Source organism: Pristis pectinata, chromosome 20 (assembly GCF_009764475.1).
Source record: "Pristis pectinata isolate sPriPec2 chromosome 20, sPriPec2.1.pri, whole genome shotgun sequence".
Taxonomy (NCBI): Eukaryota; Metazoa; Chordata; class Chondrichthyes; order Rhinopristiformes; family Pristidae; genus Pristis; species Pristis pectinata.
The window spans coordinates 39,871,758-39,888,548 of record NC_067424.1 but is presented as its reverse complement, the minus strand read 5'-3'; the positions used below and the strand labels follow the sequence as shown (position 1 = coordinate 39,888,548).

General features: G+C 52.1%; 2 protein-coding genes across 3 annotated transcripts in view; one reads left to right on the top strand and one right to left on the bottom strand.

Annotated features, from left to right (window-relative positions):
* The window catches only part of LOC127580904 (SLAM family member 5-like), a 665,368-nt gene that overhangs the window by 554,405 nt on the left and 94,172 nt on the right, over positions 1 to 16,791 (bottom strand). The window lies entirely within an intron of this gene.
* LOC127580907 (carcinoembryonic antigen-related cell adhesion molecule 5-like) overlaps positions 1 to 16,791 on the top strand; it is a 34,147-nt gene that overhangs the window by 4,388 nt on the left and 12,968 nt on the right. The window contains exons 2-3 of the mRNA XM_052034888.1: positions 3,872 to 4,192; positions 9,635 to 9,922. Of these exons, the coding sequence (XP_051890848.1) occupies positions 3,872 to 4,192; positions 9,635 to 9,922 (609 nt within the window). The remainder of the gene's footprint in view (positions 1 to 3,871; positions 4,193 to 9,634; positions 9,923 to 16,791) is intronic.

The window sequence follows — 16,791 nt, the reverse complement described above, 5'->3', positions numbered from 1 at the left end:
CAGACTGCAGGGACACCCTGGAGTACAGTGGGCAGCATCCGTCTCCTTGATGAAGGGAAGGTGCCAATGGGCTGGAACTGGTTGAGAGAAGGTTCACCAGGCTGAGACCTGGAACAGGTGGGATGTTTGTGGGGAAAGGTTGGAGAGGAGAAAGTTGTATCTGCGGCAGTTTGGAAGGGTGAGGAGGGACTGAAGTGAAAGGTGTGGGACCCTGAGGGAGCTGACAGGGTGGGTGTGGGGAGGATGTTCCCCCCGCGGGAGATCGAGAACAAGGGGTCACCGTGTGAAAAGAAGGGCCTGCCCATTTAAACAGGGATGAGGTGAAATCATTTCTGTCCGTGGTGGTGAGTCTTCAGAACTCTCTTCCTCAAAGGGCGCTGGAGGCAGGGTCTTTGATCATTTTAAGGCAGAGGGAGAGAGATTATTGACGTGAGGAAGTGACAGGTCACGGTGGGGGTGTGGACGGGAATGTGGAGCTGAGGTTACAGTCGGATCAGCCGGGAGGAAGGGAGTGACCTGATCTGTGTGTCCGTGTGAGGGATCAACAGGTTGGGGAGCAAATGCAGTTTAGAGCCACAGAACTATACAGCACGGAAACAGGCCATTTGGCCCATCACGTCCGCACTGACCAGTGGGCACCCATCCGTACTGATCCCATCTCCCAGCACCTGTCCTGTAGCCGTCTATATCTGGGGGATTCGAGAGCTCGTCTGGACACTTGTTAAGTGTTGTCAGTGACTCTGCTTCCCCCACCGTCCCCGGCAGTGTGTTCCTGATACACACCGCTCTCCAGGTGAGAAAGGTCCCTTCAGATCCCCTCTAAATCCCTTCCCCTTCACCATGAATCTGTGCCCTCTCGTTTAATCTGCCTCTGGTACGCGAAAGGTTTCCTGCAGCCTGCCCGATCTATACCCCACGTAATTTTATATACCCCAGTCATGTCCCCACTTCACCTCCTCTGCTACGGGGAAAACAGACCCAACCTCTCCAGTCTCTCCTCACTGAAACGCTCCGTCCTCGGCAACCTCCTGGTGACTCTCCTCTGCCCCCTCTCCAGCACCATCACATCCTGGTTTAATCCACAGAAGTGTGAGGTGATGTATCTGGGGAGGTGATACAGACGGGGAGTCCACAATAAATGGGAGGGTGCGAGTGTTCTGGAGAGACAGGGGAAGCTTGTAGTGTCTGCCCACTGCTCCCTAAAGGGAACAGGACAGGTGAATAAAGGGTTACGCAGGCAACCGGGAAACTTCCCTTCAGAGACAGAAGAAGAGAGAGAGAAGATATAGAGAGAGTGAGTGAGATATAGAGAGAGACAGTGAGAGAAAGAGAGAGAAAAAGAGAGACAAGCACAGAGAGAAAGAAAGAGACACAAGAGACAGATGTAGAGAGGGAGAGAGAAAGAGAGATAGAAAGAGAGAGAAAAAGAGAAAGAAAGAGGGAGGAAGAGAAACAGGGACAGAAACAGAGTGAGAAAGAGAGAGAGAAAAAGGAGAGAGAAAGAGAGGATAGAGAAAGAGAGAGAGAAAGACAGAGAAAGGGAGACAGAAAGATAGAGAGAGAGAGACTGACAGAACAAGATAGAAAGGGAGAGAAAAAGGAAAGAGAGAGTGAGGGAAAATGGAAAGAGAGAGAGAGAGATGCAAAGAAAGGGAGAGAGAGAGTCAGACACGAAGAGAAAGAGAGACAAAGAGAGAGAAAAGGAGACCAAGAACCAAAGTAAAAGAGAGAGGGAGAAAGAGAGGGAGAGAAAGAGATAAAGATAGTGAGAGAGAGGGGAGAGAGGCACAGAGAGAGGAAAGAGAAAGAGACAGAGAATAAGAGAGGGAAAGAGAGCAAAAGAAAAAGAGAGGAAACGAGAGACAGTGAAAGAGAGACAGAGGCACAGAGAAATGAGAGAGAGATAAAAAAGAGAGGGAGGGAGAGAGAGTGAGAGACAGAGAGAAAGAGTGAGAGAAAAAGAGAGACAAGGAGAAAGAGACAGAAAGACAGAAAGAACAAGAGAGAAAGAAAAGAAAATGAGAGAATCGGAAAGAGAGAGGAAGAGAGCAAGATGGAGATAGAAAGAGAGGGAGACAGAGAGAGATGGAGAGAGAGAAACATAGAGAGTGAGAGACAGACAGAGAGAGAAAGAGGGAGAGAGAGAGAAAGAGGTGTGAATTAAAGAGAGAGAGAAGAGAGAGAGCGAGAGGGATAGGAGCGACAGAGAAAGAAACAGAAAAGCAGAGATACAGAGAAAAAGAGACAGAGAGAGAAAGACAGAGAAAGAGAGAGAAAGAAAGAGAGGAAAAAGAGAGAGAGCGAGAGGAGTGGGTGAGCAAGAGAATGAGAGAGAGAGAGAGAGAGAGGGGGGGGGGTGGGGAGAGAATGTGACAGGATGGGGACCAGCCCCTCTCACAGCCAAACCACAACTCTCTGCTGGTGGAGGAGCGCTCTGACTAGAGGTCACCCTGTCCCAGACTCGGAATAGCTCCCAATAAAAACTGCTCAGCTCCCACAGAGCAGCACGGCTGATGTTCGCCATTGGGAACCGCGTGTCCTCCTGGAGGAAACCCCCCGGCGGAAAAAGTGTATCGCCAGCACATGCCATGTTGGAGGGTGCTCAGTGTACAAGTATCTCTGCAGGGTCCTGAGGCAGAGAGCCCCCAGCTGGGTAAGTGCACACACCAGTGACTGACCGCCCTCCTCAATTGGGAGACTCAGGTCTGCAGCAGAAACCCAGTGTTTCCTGTTGCCACAGAAGAAGTCGACCAACTTCCTCTGGGTCATGGTGACAATGACAGAGGGCAGGACCAGAGTGACCAACCGGTGCCACAACATGGAGGCCACCAGTTGGTTTATGACCAGCTCTCTGTCCTGGTAAGGAATTGCTCTAAGTTGACCTGACCAGCGCCCCAGCCGGGCAACAACTTTTGTCTCTAAGTCCTGCCAGTTCGCCGGCCAGGTTTCCTCAGTGGACCTCATGCAGACACCCAGGTAGAGGAGGTGCGTAGTGCACCACGCAAATGGTCTCAGCTCCTCCGTCAGGGAGTCCACCCACCACTGACCCACCAAGAGGAACATATCTCAGGGTAGTAGGGGGAGGGTCACAAAGAGATCCCTGCTCTCCAAGCCCTGGGAATGGGTGACTCACCCACCTCCCTCTGGGGAACATTCCCGACCTCCCGTTCCTTTAACTCTGGGCCTCCTGGTATCGCTCCCTCTGCCCAGGGCCAAAGCTCTTTCCTGTTCCCTGTCTGGGCCCCTCGTCCCTTCACATCCTGATTAATTCTGCCCTCAGCCTCTGTTCCAGGGAACCCCCTCAGTCTGACCCATCTCCTCACCGAACCTTCTCAGCCCTGCCCCATCCTGGTAACTCCCCTCTCCCCCCTCTGGTGTGACACTCCCTACCCCAGACCTGTCCAGCTCCCCCGTTCACAGACCCTGGGTCCCAACCAACAAAGGCAGGGATCCCGACTGCCTCTTCACTCCCTCACCCACCTGACCTGTTCCCATTTCCCTCTGTCCCCCCCACACCACTCACACCCTCCAATTTAACCCATGTTCTGTTACTGTGTTCACCCTCCCCAAACACCCCACCCCCCTTCTGCGGACTGGGTCCCATTTGCTGAGTCTGTGCCCCCCCTGACCCGTCCATCGATATCGGGCTGCAGGCTGTAACTTCCTTCCTCAGGGCCGGGTGCAGAGAGTCTTCACTCTGTTCCCCCGTGGGCTCACTGTGTGATGTAGGAACTGTGGGCCGGATCCCTCATAGGGCTGGGACCCAGATGATGGGCCGCATGGCCTGCTCCTGTGTCTGTGGTTCTCCCAGCTCCGATTCCTCCTCCAGTCACTGAGCTCACCTGCTGACTGCCTCCTCTTGTCTCCTCAGCTGGGACTGGGGCTTCCTCTCCCACTGTGAACGGAACTCTGGGACACTCGGTCTCCTTAACTCCCGGGATCTGGGTCGCACAGGACGTTGCTCAGGTTGTGTGGAGACGGACATCACCCAGAACCAGGATAGTGGAATACTCAAAGGGGGACATTTCATCCTTCGGTTCTGAGGAGTACAAGCAACGGGTAACTCTTCATCCCAAGAACTTCAGTCTGGAAATCCGTGATCTACAGAGAGAGGACACTGGGAATTATGAGGTGACTGTTACAGCGAGTTCAGGAGCACAGAGTCTGAAGACAGTCCAGCTGGTGGTGTACGGTGAGTGAGACTGCCGCGGAGGTGCCCGGGTTTCACCGGTTCCTGAAACACCCCTAATTAATGGGTGAGGGCAGATCCTCTGCATTCCCCTGTTTACTGAACCCCACTGACTGTCAGTGTCCAGAGCTGGGGGTCACGGTCCCAGGGTAGTGGGGCTGAGGCAGTGCCAGGCTGGGGGACACACCCACCACATCCCGGAAACTGGGCCAGGGGCCGTGAAGGATCAAACTGTCAACGAGGAATCTCGTGGCTTCGAGGCTGGAGAAGCCGATCACACAGGGAGGGGGGAATGGAGGGATAGGCTGATGTCAAGGAAGGAGTTGGTATGGATGGGCTGAGTAGTCTGTATCTGTGGGTCACAGTTGAACAGATCCCACTGTATCCCCAGGTCAAAGGCCTGGTCTGTCATGTTCAGGGATCCCAGTTGTTCTGTCTGTTTCCCAGAGCACTGCTTGTTAATTCCCCAGACTGAGGTCTGAGCTCAGCAAGGTGTTTATTCCTCAGCCTTCATGCTGTGCTTTGCTGAGCGATCCCCTGTGCGTTCATTACACAGAATGTAGTGTCCCAGTGAGTGACACAGTACACGTACATAACAGCACACTCACACCCAGCAATACAGTTCCTGACTCACTCTTACAATAATATAACTTTGCCAATAATCTCACCCAGCAACGCCTGGCTGGAGTCTGCCTGAGAAATCTTCTCTCCTCCATCCCAGGGTGAACCGGTTCCCATTGGAGGGAGGAGAACATCAGAAAATGGGAAATAGGAGCAGGAGGCCATTCAGCCCCTCGAGCCTGTTCCCCACTCACTGAGATCACGGCTGGTCTGACCTTGGCCTCAGCTCTACCTTCCTGCCTGTTCCCCACAAGCCCCGACTCCCCTCCAGACCAAAATTAGGCCTTGAATGCATTCAGTGACTCAGCCTCCAATGCTCTCTGTGGGGAGAGAATTCCAAAGATCCCTGACCCTCAGAGAGGAGAAATTCCTCCTTATCTCCGTCTGAAATGGGTGGCTCCTTATTCTGAATCAAGGGGGATCGTTCCACGAGGGTAATCATCCTCTCAGTGCCCACCACTGTCGTTTCACTCCAGGCAGATTCTGTCCTCACAGAAGAATCACAGAGTCGACACTTAACAAGACAATTGGTTGCTGTGAGACTTAAGATAAGATATCTTTATTAGTCACATGTACATCAAAACACACAGTGAAATGCATCTTTTGCGTAGAGTGTTCTGGGGACAGCCTGCAAGTGTTGCCATGTTTCCGGCGCCAACATATCACGCCCACAACTTCCTAACCTGTACGTCTCTGGAATGTGGGAGGAAACCAGAGCACCCAGAGGAAACCCATGCAGACACGGGGAGAACGTACAAACAGCAGCCGGAATTGAACCCAGGTCACTGGTGCCTTCATAGCGTTACACTAACTGCTACACTACTGTGCCTGGCTCTGACTGTTCCTCTACAGTGCTCCGAGCAGCCCGATCTGTCCCATTCTTAGATCCTGCTGACTGGTCGATCCACGTCCTCCAGATTGCTGCCAATGTCCTGTAGCCCTTGCCCTTATGTTATCCCCCAGGCAATGTCAGAGCCTCATCACACAAGGTCATGGATTGTCTTGGCTGAAATGATCGGCTATTGGAGGTCCTTTGTTCCCCTTGGCCTCCTAATATCCTGGCAGAAGGACCCTTCCAGGCTTCTTCTGTGGACAGGCTCAGAAATCCCCCTCCTTGCAGTCCCACATTCTTCCTGCAAATCTTCGGTGTCCCAACCTTTTCCTCCAACCGTCCATCCTCGTGAACTACTCTGACACCATCCTCGTGAACTACTCTGACACCAGCACCAGACAACACATATCACCAACCTGTCAAAGCAGCACAGCCCCATGTTGGTCTCTGCAGACGTGCCTCAACAAAGCCAGTAATAACACAAGGTTATCATGTTCAAATCTAACAAACCCCATAACTCCCTCTCCTTTCTTTTATACAGTTCTTATATATTCTTAGACGACAGCTGCTCCCAACTACTCTCCTTAGTTCCTGTCCAATAATATCATAACTTTCCCTCCGCCAGTTTAATACTTTCCCACAAGGTCCAGACTTATCCTTATTCACAACTATCTTGAAACTGAAGGAGAGGTGATCACTATTCCCAAAATGCTCTCCCACTGAAGGGCCAGTCTCATTTCCTAAAAGAAGGCCCAGCATTGCCCCTCCTCTCGTTGGACTATCCATGTAGTGTCATCAAACCCTCTTAGATGTATCTGAAAAATTCTGCCTCATCTAAGTTAAACTCACCCACTGTAACAACCCTGATGCTTTCACATCTTTCCATTATTGGGAGGTATTCTAAGGGACAGGATGTATAAGTTTTTGGAGATATAGGGCCTGATTCAGGGTATTCATCAGTCATGTGGTAGGTCATGACTAACCATCTTATAGAGTTTTTTGAGGAGGTTACCAAGAAGGTTGATGAGGGGAAGGCAATGGACGTTGTCTACATGGACTTTAGCAAGGCCTTTGACGAAGTCCCGCGGGGGAGGTGGTCCAGAGGTTGAGTAGCTTGGCATCCAGGATGAAGTAGTCAATTGGCTTCGTGGGAGAATCCAGAAAGTGGTAGTAGATGGTAGTCTCTCTGACTGGAGGCCTGTGTCTAGTGGTATGTTGCGGGGAATGGTGCTGGGTCTGTTGTTGTTTATCACCTATGTTAATAATTTAGACGATAACATGGTAAACTGGATCAGCAAATTTGTGGATGACACCAAGATTGGACAGTGAGGAAGGCTATCAAAGCTTGCAGTGTGATCTTGACCAGAAAGGTAAATGGGCTGAAAAATGGCAGATGGAATTTAATGCAGACAAGTGTGAGGTGATGCACTTTGGGAGGACAAACCACAGTAAGACTTACACAGTGAATGGTGGGGCTCTGAGGTGTGCGGTAGAACAAAGGCACCTGTGAATACAGATCTATAGTTCCTTGAAAGTGGTGTCACAAGTAGATAGGGTCATAAAGAGAGCTTTAGGCACATTGACCGTCATAAATCAGGGCATTGAGTACAGGAGTTGGGATGTCATGTTGAAGTTGTACAAGATGTTGGTGAGGCCGAAGTTAGAGTATTCTGTGCAGTTCTGGTCACCTGCCTACAGGAAAGATATCAATAAGCTTTAGAGTGCAGAGAAAATTTACAAGAATGTTGCTGGGACTTGAGGACCTGAGTTGAATTGGATAGGACTTTGTTCTCTGGAGAGCAGGAGAATGAGGGGAGATTTTAACGAGGTACACAAAATGATGAGAGGTATAGATAGGGTGAAAACATTCAGGCTTTTCCCCCTCAGGTTGGGTGAGATTAGAACTAGACGACACAGGTTTAGGATGAAAGGTGAAATATTTAAGGGGAATCTGAGGGGAAACTCCTTCACAGAGGGTGGTGCGAGTGTGGAATGAGCTGCCAGCGGAAGTGGTGGATGTAGGTTCAGTTGTAACATTTAAGAGAAGTTTGGACAGGTACACGTATGAGAGAGGTATGGAGGGCTATGGCCTCAGTGCAGGTAGGTGGGACTAGGCAGAAAACCAGGCTGGCATGGACTAGATGGGCCAAAGGGCCTGTTTCAGTGCTGTAGTGCTCTATGACTATAATTTGATGAGGATACAAAAGATCCTGGAAGTCTGGAGTGCATGAGAAGTTAACTTTAACAAGGAACTATTGTTGGAGAAATGATTGGGATTGAAAGGTGATAAGTGCCCAGGACCAGATGACCTGTATCCCAGGACTAGAAGGAGGTGTCTGTGGAGGGAGTGAATGCATGTTTTGTTATCTTCCAAAATTGTATCGGTTCGAGAATGGTTCCCACAGACTGGAAGAGAGCAAATGGAACCTTGGTCTTTAAGAAAAGAGGGAGAAGGAACTATGGACCAGTTCGTCTGACATCAGTGGGAGGAAAAGTGCTGGAAACTGTGCTGTGCGACCTGGAAAATAACATTGAATTGGGCAGAGTCAGCATGGATTTATGAAAGAGAACTTGTGTTTGACGTATCTTAAATCTTTAGTTTGCAGCCAGCTGAACAGGTTGGGAAAGCTGGATGAAACAGTGTATTGGACTTTTGAGAGGCAAATAAGGTGACACAGAAGAGATTGTTGAAAAAGTTAGACCCAGTAATTCCAGGTGATGTTGTGTGGTGTAGAGTGAGAATTAGTTAACAGACAGAAAATAGAGTAAGATTCCAGGAGTCATTTGGGTGGGGACACTGTGAGCAGTGGGGTGCCTTAGGGATTGATGTTGGGCCCCAGCTGTGCACAGCTTATATCAGTGAGTCGGATGAGGGGATCAAGCGTAATCTATCCAGGTTTGCAGCTGAGATAAAGCCGGGTGTCAGCGTGGGCTGGCAGGCAAAGTGAGGACATGGCAGATGGAATATAATGTGAAAAAATGTGAGGTCCTTCACTGTCGTAGAAAACAGAGAAAGATGGAATAATTTTTAAATGTTGGGATATAAAAAGGAATTGATGTTCCGAGGGACCTGGGCGTCCTTGTACACCAATCACTGAAAGTTAACCCACAGGTACAGCCAAGAATTGGAATGCAAATTGTACTTGGCCTTTACTGCAAGAGCATTTGAGTCCAAGAGTAGAGACGTCTTGCTCCAATTATACAGAGACTGCACCCAGAATATTGTACACATCTGGCCTGGTCTGTGCGTGTACTGAGCAGATACAGAGAGAGAGCTGGAGAGATTGCAGGGAGTGCAGGAGAGATGAAGCAAATTGGGACTGACCTCTCTGGCGTTCAGAGGATGGGAGGTGATCTCACTGAAATGTGAGATCACCTCTCACGTTGGCAGGGTAGATGCAGGCAGGATGTACCCCTGGCTGGGGTGTCAGAATATGGGGTCAGCTGCTCAGGACTGAGAAAGGAAGAAATTTCTTCAGCCAGGGGGCAGTGAATCTTCCAAACTACCAAAGAGGGTCGTGGAACCTCAGAAACTCAGGGTACTCAAGGCAGAGGTGGATGGGTTTTAGATATTAAGGGAGTCGAGGGATGTGAGGTTCATGCAGGAAAGTGGAGCTAAGAGAAGATCAGCCACGATCTTATTGAATGGGGCAGCAGACAGGAGGGGCCAAATGGCCTACTCCTACCTTTATTTCAAAAGTGGAACTGGAGAGAATTCCCGGGATACAGAGCCAGAAACAGGACACGGCAGAGAGTTTGTGGATGAGCGCGGGCAGTGGTTGGGAAAGAGGGCGCAGCCCACCTGGGAACTTCCTCCAGCAGCAACTGGCTGAACTGAAGGGTGAGGGAAGGGTTAAACTGGTGGGTGGAAATGAGCTGGGATTGGCTTAAACTTCACTCGGGACTGCTGGGGACGGGACGGTGGGGCTGGGGATCGAGGTGTCCACAAGGATCTCCTTTACTCATCATTCATCTCTCCGTCCCAACCTCAGAGCCCGTGTCAGGAACATACATCATGGTTCAGTACACCTCCAAGAACTGCAACCTCAACCTGACCTGCTCTGTGACCTCAGGCGACCCCACCAGCTTCATGTGGTGGAGGGGAGGAGAAGCTGTGGGAAACGACAGCCCCCATCACCTCTGGGAACACGGAGAGACGGTAGAGATTCATCACACAGCAGAGGTGGAGGGTGTTGTGTACAGGTGTGAGGCCAGGAACCCCGTCAGTAATGGCACGGCACAGATCCGGCTGGTGGACGTCTGTAAATGGAACACACCCGGTGAGTGTCAGAGAGAGGAATCAGATTTTAAAGAAGTTGGTTGTTTCCCTGCCCTGAGTGTTCAACAGGACAGTGTAGAGGGAGCTTCACTCTGTGTCTAACCTACAACCTGAGAGTATGTGATGGGACAGTGTGGAGGGAGTTTCACTCTGTGTCTAACCTGAATCAGAATCAGAATCTGGTTTATTATCACTGACATGTGTCGTTAAAGCTGTTGTTTTGTGGCAGTGGTACAGTGCAAGACATAAAATTACTCCAAGTTATAAATAAATAGAGTGCAAGAGAGGAATAACGAGGCAGTGTTCATGGGTTCATGGACTGTTCAGAAATCTGATGGTGGAGGGGAAGAAGCTGCTCCTGAAACGTTGAGTGTGCCTGTGTCCTTTTATTAGAGAAAGGTTTGTTTGCACATTTACTAACTTTCATCAGAATGGTTCTCATTTTAAAACATTGACATCCCTGTCCAGGATGTACTCCAACCCCTGCAATGCCCACTGGTCCACGAAGGCCTCCAAGGAAGCTAGTGGACACCACATGCTCCCTCTCCAGGAACACCCGAGTATGGACATATCCTCAGAAATGGGGCAGGCAGGCGGCTCGGGCAGAACCCTCAACGGCCCACTGAATGGACCTATGAATGGCCACCTTGGCCAGGCCCAGGAGGAGGTCCCCGACTGACCCACCCTCCTCCCCACCGGGTGACTGAAGATCGGGAGCCTGGGGCTGAAGTGCAGAGCTTGATGAGCAGCCCCTGCAAAAACTCAGACAGGGACTGCAGCCTCTCACACTCCAAAATGACAGGCAGCCCGGAAGCCAGGCACCAGTTAAAAACCTGTTCTACGGCACTGCTCTGTACAATACTCCCCACCTCCACCGGGTACCCCCATCGCTGCTGGATGGTAAAACAGACAGCCACATGGCCAGTTGGCAGACGAGGGCAAAGAGGTGGAAAGTGTACAGGAAATGCCTCACGTGGCATGGACCGACATGGAGGGCATTTCCGAGAGACTGACTCTGGAGGGGTGTTTTGAGGCCTGTTTCCGATGAGCAACTCCATCTGGGCAGGGGTTGGCACGGTCAGAATCACTCCATACTCATGAGCCCCGACACCCACTGTGACCAGGTGGCTGGAGGCTTCAGCCGTGAGTGCAGGAGGCGAGCAGATCACTCCTCCACCATCCAGTCTGTGCTGTTGTCTGGCTGCCCTCACAGCTGCCCACTGGCAGGGGAAGACTCTGATGGCAGGTGACCATGTCCCAGACTCTTGAAAAGGTCCCAGTTAAAAACTAGGCAACCCTACTGATGCTCACCACTGGGAGCTGTGTGTCATCCTGAAGGCAGTGCCCTGGTGGAGAAAATACATCGCCAGTGCAGGCCACCTGGGAGGATGCTGAGTGTACAGGTATCTCGAGTCACGACCTGGGTCCGTACACACACCAGCGAATGACCGCGGCAGGCACGGAGTTTCCTGTGACCCCAGAAGAAATCTACCAGCTTTTGAATCTTGGTGGCAAACACACACGGAGTACCATATGGGTATCTGTGATCCACCCTGTCGAATACTTTCTCCTGGCCAAGGGAGAGAAACGTTCCTGACACACCAGCCCCCTAGGAAAGACAGACCGGGTCCCGGACCAAGCGCCTACCACAGGGCTCGGTCCACGACAGTTCGACCCAGGCGAGACCCTGTCAAGCACCTCCCTCTCAGCCACTCAATATCAGACTCTTGGTCGACCCGTTTGCATACTCCCGACAGAATGGACGGATATGAGTTTTGCCCACATCCCACCATAGTCTCAAGGAGGGGGAGCCCTCCTGTTTATCCCTCTTGGAGAAATAAATCCCTGAATCAGCCGTCCTCCTGCAGAAGGTTGTTGAAGTGCCAGTACACGAACCCCGCCTGTGTGCGCAAGGAGATGAGCTCCACCCACACCAGGTAAGATAAGATATCTTTTTTAGTCACATGTACATCGAAACACACAGTGAAATGCATCTTTTACGTAGAGTGTTCTGGGGCAGCCCGCAAGTGTCACCACACTTCCAGCGCCAACATAGCATGCCCACAACTTGCTAACTCAGATGTCTTTGGAATGTGGGAGGAAACCGGAGCACCCGGAGGAAACCCACGCAGACACAGGGAGAACGTACAAACTTCTTACAGACAGCGACCGGAATTGAACCCAGGTCACTGGCGCTATAATTGCTTTACGCTAACCGCTGGTCCGAGCACAGCACCGGTTGCATGGAGGCCGCCGAGACACAGCAGACGTTCACCTGTGAAACGTACAGCTGGCTGATCTGAGAGCCTCCCCCTCATCCCGACCCCCAGGTGAAGGCACTGGAGTCAGGATGGAGATTTCACCAGATGTTCACCAAGTCAAAAGAGCCGATGAACTCCCTGAACTTCTTCACTGACACTTGGCCACGCTGGAGAGGAGCGATCCCTTCCTCAAGAGTACAGTTGAAGTTCCTCCCCACCGCCACCCACCCCCCCACCCCCCACCGCAACCCCGAAGTTGACGTACTTGCCACAGTCAATGGAACTCAAGGGAACGAAGGCTTCTCAAACTTGCATCACGCCGGGCCTGGGGGCGTACACATTCACAAACGGCAATGGCACCCTGTGCAGGCACACAGAGAGGTGAAGCAAGGGGCCTGGCACAAGCTCCTGAACTTCTAAGATCTCTGGCTAAAATGTTGTGGCCAAAAAGACAGCCATCCCACTCAGAGTGGAACTGAGGTGACTCATGTAGACCCCTCTTAGCCGCTCCAGGAGCAGGGTGAATTCATCTCCCAGATCGGTGTGGATTTCCTGCAGGAAACCGTCTCCCTGCCGATGGACTTTGGATCGTCCACTGTGTCCCACACCTAGTCACCCCCAGCAGCTGACACGGTCCTATCGTCCCCGGCTCTGGATGTCCAGCTGGAGCCGGGTCCTGAGGCAGAGAGGACAACTCTCCCCTGTTCCACCACCGCCCACAGACCCAGGACTTGGGGAACCGTGAACAAGGACACACGTCTCCCCTGGGTGGGGAACTCCCGGCCTCGTTGGTGCTGTGACAAGAGGGCCTGACCTTTACAGGCCTTGCCCTCCTCCTCTCCCAGGACACCGGACCCAGAAGCAGCTCCAGGAGGGTCCCCAACCTCCCCACTCACAGGGGTCCCCCTCACCCTGCGCCTCAGGAGGGGCTGGTGTCCCAGAGGTTTCCCTGTTCCCCTCCCCCTTGGGACAGAGTGTCTTCCCTTTGGACTGTGCCCACGACAGGGGGAGAAGGCCGGGACCTCCCCCCCCCCCCCCCCCCCCCCCCCCCAGTGGCCAACTCCCCCCTTCAGGTTGTCCCAGCACCTCAGGGCCACCCTCCAGCTCGGAGGAAGGACACCTCCTCCTCCTTCCCCGAGGGGTGTGGAGGCTCAGAGACTCCATCATAGAGGAAGTCTCCACCTCCACCGCCCCATCCTCCTGCCTGGCTCCCCCAGGACATGGCTCAACCTGGGGGCAGGTGGGCTCCCCGGGGTCAGGCCCAGGGGTAAGTGCTGAACTTGGGTGTCCGGCAATGGGCCTGGAGGTGTTTAGACTTCCTTCACACCTTCATTCCCTCCCTCCCTGCCAGCCACTGACACATCCCCCATACCCATTCCCTCGGGTGCGGAAGGGAGGGGCAGTTGTACTGGCCCGGTCCTTGCGTGCATGGCACTGCGCATGGTCCGGTGCCCAGGACACACGGTGGGCCATCCCCTGGAACTGGACACTGAGCTGTCCCTGACCGTCCACCTCCCGCACAAGCGGAAGGAGGAGACATGGCGGAGGCTGCTTTCCCGGAGTAGGACTGGGTGGTCCCCGGCCCCACCTCCCCAGAAGGTGCAGGTGGGGGAGAAGGCGCTCACTGGGAATGGAAGGTGGGAAATTGGATGATATGACCCTCTGGTGGTGACCTCTAGTGGATCCACCGGCAGGAAGGTCCTGCCCACAGTGAGTCTTAACCCAAGTCTTCATAGTTTGAACAGTGACAGGACCACAGGGGTGACTGGAGCTGCCACAGCGGTGTAACTGTGGGACGGCCCCACCACCGGAGAGGGTGGGGTATCCATCGGGTCCGCAGACCCCGGCAGATACACTCACAGTACAATCCAGTAACAAAAGTACAGGAGAGGGGAGATGAATTGGGGTGGGACGGGGAGAGGAGGCCCGAGGTGAGAGCTCTGTTCCTGCCGTCCTGTGCCGGCTCTTCGACTGGGGGAGGCCTCTTCACCCGGGTCTGCCGGGGGCTGCTGAGGCCTGATGGAAGGGGAAAGATCGAAACAAACTTCCTTCACAGAAGAGACAGCCCCAGTTGTCCTGGGCCGGGCACTTGGGGAGGGGAGGGGAGGGGGTTCACCAGTGTTGGGGATGGACCATCCGCAGTCTCTCACAGCTCCGCCCCAGAGATCTTCCTGCCTCTTTAGCCTCCCCCAACACTCTTCGACCACACCGTCCTCATAATACAGAAGGAATATCCTTTCTTCTCTCCAAGAATAACTTGCTCTCCCTCTGCTCTCTCCCACCAGCGAGGCAGATGTAAGAACAGTAACGTCTCCCCACCTCCCGCCTGCTCCACAGTCCCACCCACTGACTGCAGCAGCTGCTCACTGATTGCAGACAGGGGCTCCCCATCCCCCAATTTTCTAATTGCACAGTCGGCAAAGCACACCTTGAAAAATATACTTTTGTAAATTGATAAATTGGTTTATTACTGTCACACGTATCAAGGTACGGTGAAAAGCTTTGTTTTGCACGCCATCCAGTCAGATCATTTCATTACAACAGTGCATTGAGGCAGTACAAGGGAAAACAATAACAGAATGCAGAATAAAGTGTTACAGTTACTGAGACACTGCAGTGCAGGCAGACAATAAGGTGCAAGGCCATAACGAGGTAGATTGTGAGGTCAAGAGTGCATCTTATCATACAAGGGCACCATTGAATAGTCTTAGAACAGCAGGGTAGAAGCTGTCCTTGAGCCTGGTGGTAGGCGCTTTCAGGCTTTTGTATCTTCTGCCTGATGGGAGAGCGGAAAAGAGAGAATGTCCAGGGTGGGTGGGGTGTTTGATCACGCTGGCTGCTTTACCGAGACAGCAAGAAGTGTAGACAGAGCCCATGGAGGGAAGACTGGTTTCCGTAATGTGCTGAGCTGTGTCCACAGCTCTCTGCAGTTTCTTGTGGTCATGGGCAGAGCAGTTTCCGTACCAGGCCGTGATTCATGTGGACAGGATGTTTTCTATGGTGCATCAATTAAAAATTGGTGAGGGTCAATGAGGATATGCAAAATTTCTTTAGCCTCTTGAGGAAGTAGAGACGTTGGTGAACTTTTTTGGCCATGGCATCTATGTGGTTGGACCAGGACAGGCTAATGGTGATGTTCACTCCTTGGAACTTGAAGCTCTCAACCCTCTTGACCTCAGCACCATTGATGTAGACAGGTGCACGTGCACCACCTCCTTTCTGAAGTCAATGAACAGCTCTTTTGTTTTGCTGACATTGAGGGAAAGGTTGTTGTCATGACACTATGTCACGATGCTCTCAGTCTCCTTCCTGTACTCTGACTCATCGTTATTTGAGATTCAGCCCACTACGGTGGTATCATCTGCAAACTTGTAGATGGAGTTAGAGCAGAATCCCACCACACAGTCATCACTGTACAGGGAGTAGAGTAGGGGGCTGAGGACGCAGCCCTTGTGGGGCACCAATGTTGAGGATAATCATGGCAGAGGTGTTGCTGCCTGTCCTCATTGCGGTCTGTTGTCAGGAAGTCAAGGATCCAGTTGCAAAGGGGGGTGTTGTGTCCCAGGTCTAGGAGATTGGAGATGAATTTGCTTGGAATTATAGTATTGAAGGCAGAGCTGTAGTCAATGAACAATGGTCTAATGTAGGTGTGTTTACCATCCAGATGTTCCAGAGGTAGGTGTAGGGCCAGAGAGATGGTGTCCACCGTGGACCTGTTTTGGTGCTAGGCAAATTGCAGTGTGTTGAGGTTGTGTGGGAGGCTGGAGCTGACGTGTGCCATGACCAGCCTCTTGAAGCACTTCATGCTGGTGAATGTCAGAGCCACTGAGTGGTAGTCATTAAGTCACAAAATTTTCTTTGGCACTGGGATGATTGTGATCTTTTTAAAGCAGGTGAGAACCTCAGACTGAAGTAGGGACATGTTAAAAATGTCTGCAAATATCCCCACCAGCTGATCTGCACAGGATCTAAAGACACGGCTGGGGATTCCATCTGGGCCAGATGCTTTCCGTGGGTTCCCTCTCCGGAAGACTGATCCTACGTCTGCAGTGGTGACTGTGGGTACAGGTGCATTGGAGGCTGTTGGGGTGGGTGGTGACATTCCAATCCCCTTATGTTCAAAACATGCAAAGAATGTGTTTAGCTCATCGGGAAGGGATGTGCTGTTGTCGGTGATGCTGCCCGAATTCATTTTGTAGCCCATTATGGCATGTATGCCCTGCCACAACTGACAGCCAGTCGGGGACTCGATTTTGGACTGGTTTTGTCTCTTGGCTTCCCTGATGACTTTATGAAGGGCATAACTTGATGTCTTGTACAGATCAGGGTGACCCGATTTGAATGCCACAGATCTGAACTTCCAGTGATTCGATGGGCCCAAGAGCCACTCTTGCAACCTTCTGGTGATTCGGTGATTTTAGGCTGGTTCACAATGGGCCAAATGGCCTCCCTCTGTGTCAGGAGTGGATCTCCCAGTTCATCCATAGTTTCCAGTTTGGGAACACCTGGATTGACCCCTTAGGTACACAATCCTCCACACACTTGCTGATCAAGTCGGTGACAGTGGTGACATACTGATCCAGGTTGGCTGCTGAGTCATTGAACATGG